We start from the raw sequence: 5,067 nt of genomic DNA, 5'->3' as shown, positions 1-5,067 counted from the left end.
ACTCGTCGCCGCCGCAGGCTCCCGGCTCGCCAGGCCACTCGCGCAGCGCCTCGCGCACACTGCGGACTGCGGGTGTGCACATAATCCGCGAACAAGATGAGGCCGGCTCGGTAGAGATCAGCGCCTGAGCCGCCTGGGGGATTCTCCCCCGACCCCCAACACCTGGCACCCACTTCCGGGGCTGGCGGCCAGGAGGATCAGGAAGTCGGGTGCTGCCTGCGGGGGATGAGGGAGGCAGGGCTGGGACGCAGGTGACTGGGTGACGTGTGTGAGCATGAGCATGAGCAGATGGGCAGGGGGCCTATGAGGCAGATTTGATCTGGTGGTGGAACCTGGTTACCTTTGCTCTGGGTTTATTGACTGTGTTCTCAGTGGGCATGGCTTGTGCCTTCTTAGGACCGTATAGATTATTACATTTCCAACTCGGTCTCTAAAAGGGTCTTCTGGAAACTAAAATCAGTAACCTAACTCCCTGACTCTCCTGTGCTCTTCCTAGGGAGCCCTTATGCTTCCCACCCACTTCCCTTTCACCCCAACGCCTGATTCTGGTGCACCCCCCCACACCATCTTAGAGAGACTACTTGTCCAAAATGTACAACAGTACTTCACTAAGGAGAAGCCAGTTAGACGCAGGTTACCACCTTACACAGGCTCTGCAGAGCTCCAAGGAACCTTTGTGAAGGCAGCAGCTTAGAGCACCTTCTCTGGATACTAGGTCCTGGCTCTTACAAGGTGATGAGGGAGGAGCCCAAGCTCATTCCTTTGCCCCGGACTTGGGCCCTCTGATGATGCAAAGTCCTCAAGCCTCTGTGCTTGGCTTTTTCCCAAAGCCTTTATTGGTGGCCATGGCTGTTGTCCGCATCATGACATGCCAAGCATTCTTTGTCTCCTTTCATGAAAAGAGGTATGTGGGCTTCCTTATTTAGAGGAGTATGTGCCCACTCTCTCCCCTCACCCAGAAAGTCAGATCAAATGGGGAACTGTTCTTGAGCCTCACACTTTTGCCTTCTCCCCCACTTCCTTTCAAAACAAGCCTTTCAAACAGTCACTATCCAGGACAGTTGTAGAGCTTCCTCCCGCTGTAAGAGAGTAAGATTCTAATCTCCAGAGAGATGATGCGACTGCTCCCCAGTGTGCCAGGGCAACAACATCCAACAGCCCCCCCCACCACACTTTGTTCCCAGACCCTCAGACCCCAGGCCACTGGACAGGGCAGACACCCTAATCATACTAACACCAAATACGGAGAGGCTGTGCTGTGCTCCAGCCACCACCTCTTTGAACACTTTCGGAGGAGGAAAGAGGATAGCTGTTAGATAGAGAAGGATGCCCTGCGTGTTGCTGTGAGTCCTCCCTAATGTTCCCAGAGGCTCTCTCGCCTGCCTCAGTCCCTCAACTCCTAACCTTCAGTTCTGACTCTTCACCATCCCAGAGCAACTCCCAACGCCCCAGGACACCCCACCTCTGCAGAGGGGCACACTGTGCCCCAGCCCCAAAGGCAGAAAGATTTCTAATTTGTCCCCCGCTGCACTCAGTGCCATGGCATTTCTCTCACTCTCTGTCCTGCGCTCTTCAGCAGGCCAACGTGAGCAGTGTGTCTTTGCAGCTCCCTTGGGCAGCCTGAACTGCTCCCTTAGCCTTCCGGGTTGCTTCATTGTCCTAGATAATACATGGAGGGGAAAGCTGCTCAGGCAAGTGTGAGAGATAGATGCCAGACTTGGAGAGGGGTGCCTGCTGGCCAGCCTGAGACACAGAGATGGCAGTAGAGGAGATGAGAACATGCCACACCCTGGTGCTGAATCCCTAGAGCCATCTTCCCAGGCTCAAGCCAAATCTGCCTTAGATTGGGGGGTGGGGGTAAAGGTGTGGTTTTTTGCTTTTGTTTTGATCTTCATCTTTGTATTACTAGCATCTAGCAAAGTGCCTAGCACATACTGGATGCTCAATAAAGTTTTGATGAAATGACAACTTTATTCCCCTCAAGTAAGGAGAACAAAATGAGTAACTTAGACATATCAGTTATTTTCTTTTTCTCTTTTCTTCTCATCTTTTTTCACCATCCTACACCTTCTTTCCAAACCTCAAACTGTCCACTCCAAAACCATCACTGATTCATTTATTCATTCACTCATGTTTTTTAAATTTATCCACAAATGTTTGTTTCTCCTATTGACCATACCCTGTGCTAGACGCTGAACTGTACCGTGATCCCAACCCAGAAGACAATCTCATGGAGAAAGACAGATAAGCCTATTATTACAACATAGTATGTAAGATGAAATGATAGAGGTAGATACGAGGTACTCTGAGACACATGGGAGAGTTGGCCTGCCCACAGTAGGGGCTGTCAGCAAAGATATCTTGGAGACAGGCCTGCATTTGATCTTAGAGAGATTAGGCATGTTTAATAAAAGAGGAGAGGATACATTCCAAGCAGAGGGAGAAACATATAAAAACTTGGGAGTGTGAAACACATGGATAATTCATCATGACAGTGGATAAGATCATTTTAGGAGAATGTATAGAGCGAAAGTGATACAGGTAAAAGATATGTCTCTGAGGACTTCATTATGTGAAGTTATGTTACAAGGGCCTCGTCCAGGAGGTTAAAAAGGCACAGACAGTGGGATAGGAAGAAATAGAGGTGATAATAGCATCAAACAACCAAATAAAAAGATTTTGTCAGGCACAGTGGTGAATGCCTGTAATGCCAGGTACTGAGAGGCTGACAGGAGGATCACAAGTCCAGCCCAGGCTGGACAATTAGTGAGAATTTATCTCAAAATAAAAAAGTGTGGAAATGTAGCCTAGTGGCAGAGAGAGTTTAGGTTCAATTCCAAGCTCTGGAAAAAAAGATTTTAAGAAAGAGGAAGAATCCAGGAATGGGAGGGTCATACATGAAAGTATGAAAAGTACACATTAGGGCTGGGCTATAGGTCAGTGGTGGAGCCACTGGCTAACATGTATGAAGCCCTGGGTTCCATCCTCCATAAAACAGAAAAGCAAGTTGAATTTGGCAACAATGGGATTATGAACAAAATGAAGCTGAAAATTTAGGCAAGAGCATGGTGACACAGTGCTGTAATCCCACTACTGACAGGCTGAGTTGGAAGGATGGTGAGTTTGAGCCAAGTCTGGGCAATTTAATAATTTATCATGACTCTCTGTCTGAAAACAAAAACATAGCCAGGAGTCTGGTGCATGTCTGTAATCTCAACACTGGAGCTTGAAGCAAGAGAATCGTCTCAAGTTCAAAGCCAGCCAGGTTATACAGTGAGTTCAAGGTCAGCCTGAACTGCACAGTAAGACCCTGTTTCTAAATAAATAAAATTAAATTTAAAAAAAGGAACTGGGATATAGTTTAATGCAAAGGGTCTGATTCAATCCTCAGCACCATGGAGAAAAGGAAAGAAAAAAAAGAAAGAAGTAAGGAAAAAGAAAGAAAGAGGCAAAGTAGAAAATTCCACAAAATGAACATGAAAACTTAGGAAAAATCCTAGAAAAATGTATCTTACCAAGATGGACTAGAAAAGAATTAGAATGCTTGGCTAGTCTTGTGACTATGAAAGGAATTGAATCAGAAGAAGAAATTATGCTATTCGTTATTAAACTAATCATCTTAAATTATTTATAGGTAGGTTCTACCAAACGTTCTAGGAATTGCTTATTTCCATTTCATACAGACTTCTCCAGGAAATTTGAAAAGAGTAATGAGTACTCTTGAACACATTTTATGAGGCCAGCAGAAGTCTGATATGAAAATGAGACAAGAAAAGTATGAGGAAAAAAATTACAGATCAATCTCATGAAGATGCATGAAAATATTCCCAACAAAATATACACAAATTAATCTAAAATGTATAAAATGGGTTTCAGCCACAACCAAACTCTATGCCAGAAATGCAAGAATAATGTAACATTAGGAAATTCTTAAATATCATTTGCCACATCATGATTAAAAGAGAAAAAGTACCTTAGTGGGTGCCCAAAAAGCATTTGTGGAATTTAATTCTTCATCATGTTCAAAAGCTCTTAACAGCCAGGCATGGTGGCGCACACCTGTAATCCCAGCACTTGGGAGGCTGAGGCAGGAGGATCACCATGAGTTCGAGACCAGCCTGGGATACATAATGAATTCCAGGTCAGTCTCAACTACATAGTGAGACCCTATCTCAAAAAACGCAAAGAAAGAAAGAAAAAGCTCTTAACAAACTAAAATAAAAGGAAAAAATTTTGAGCCTAATAAATAGTACCTACGAAAAACAATAGCAAACATCATTTTTACTGATGAAGCATTAGAAATATGACTTTTTAAGTGAAGAAGTAGATAAAAATACAATCATTCCTATATTTAACATTGTACTGGTGAAACAAGAAAAATAATAGTTTAAAGGCTGGAAACAAAGAACCTGTAATCCCAGCACTCTAGAGGCTGATGCAGGAGGATCACAAGTTTAAGGCCAGCTTGGGCTACATAGTGGTACCTTGTATCAAAAAATAAATAAATAAATAAAATAAAATAACAAAAACATCATAGTATTTAAGTTATGATTTTCTACATAGAATACTTAGTTGACAAACTATTAGGATTAGTAGTATTATCTGGATATTCAGTTCTCCAGCTGTAACAAACCACTCCAAAATGGAGAGACTTAAAACAGGAACAATTGTATTTGCTCAAAGTTCTTAGTATCAGGCTAGATCAAATAGGCAATTCACTTGCTGGTGCTGCCTGAGGTCACTTGTGGGACTGAATCATCTAACAGCCAGAAGTCAAATAGTTCCTTCCGCCTCACATGTCTCGTGACTGACGCTGGCTGTGTCCAGTGGCCTTGGGAGTCCCCAGCTATCACGGTTCATCTCTGCTCTCTGTAGCTAACAAGCTTCTTCACACAGAAGTCTCAGAACAGTGTATTAAGAGACAAAAGCAGAGACTTGGTCTTGGAAGTTCCATATCATTTCTGTCAAAGCAATTCATAAGGTCAGGCCAGCTTCAAAGGGTGGATGAATTGGTTTTCTCCGGAATGAAAGGTGAAACAAGCATTGCAAAGGGACTAGCATAAAGGA

At 44.0% G+C, this 5,067-nt stretch overlaps 1 protein-coding gene across 1 annotated transcript in view; it reads left to right on the top strand.

Moving 5' to 3' along the window:
* Window positions 1–2,716, top strand: part of Hepacam (hepatic and glial cell adhesion molecule) — a 16,531-nt gene extending 13,815 nt beyond the window's left edge. The window contains 1 exon segment of the mRNA XM_033764411.1: window positions 1–2,716. This exon segment is cut by the window's left edge and continues 56 nt beyond it. Coding sequence (XP_033620302.1) covers window positions 1–128 — 128 coding nt within the window. The 3' untranslated portion in view covers window positions 129–2,716.
* The last annotated feature ends 2,351 nt before the right edge of the window (window positions 2,717–5,067 follow it).

Source organism: Fukomys damarensis, unplaced genomic scaffold (assembly GCF_012274545.1).
Source record: "Fukomys damarensis isolate Sample0158 unplaced genomic scaffold, DMR_v1.0_HiC HiC_scaffold_16, whole genome shotgun sequence".
Lineage (NCBI taxonomy): Eukaryota > Metazoa > Chordata > Mammalia > Rodentia > Bathyergidae > Fukomys > Fukomys damarensis.
The sequence above is the reverse complement of the archived record's forward strand: the minus strand, read 5'-3'. Positions and strand labels throughout refer to the sequence as shown.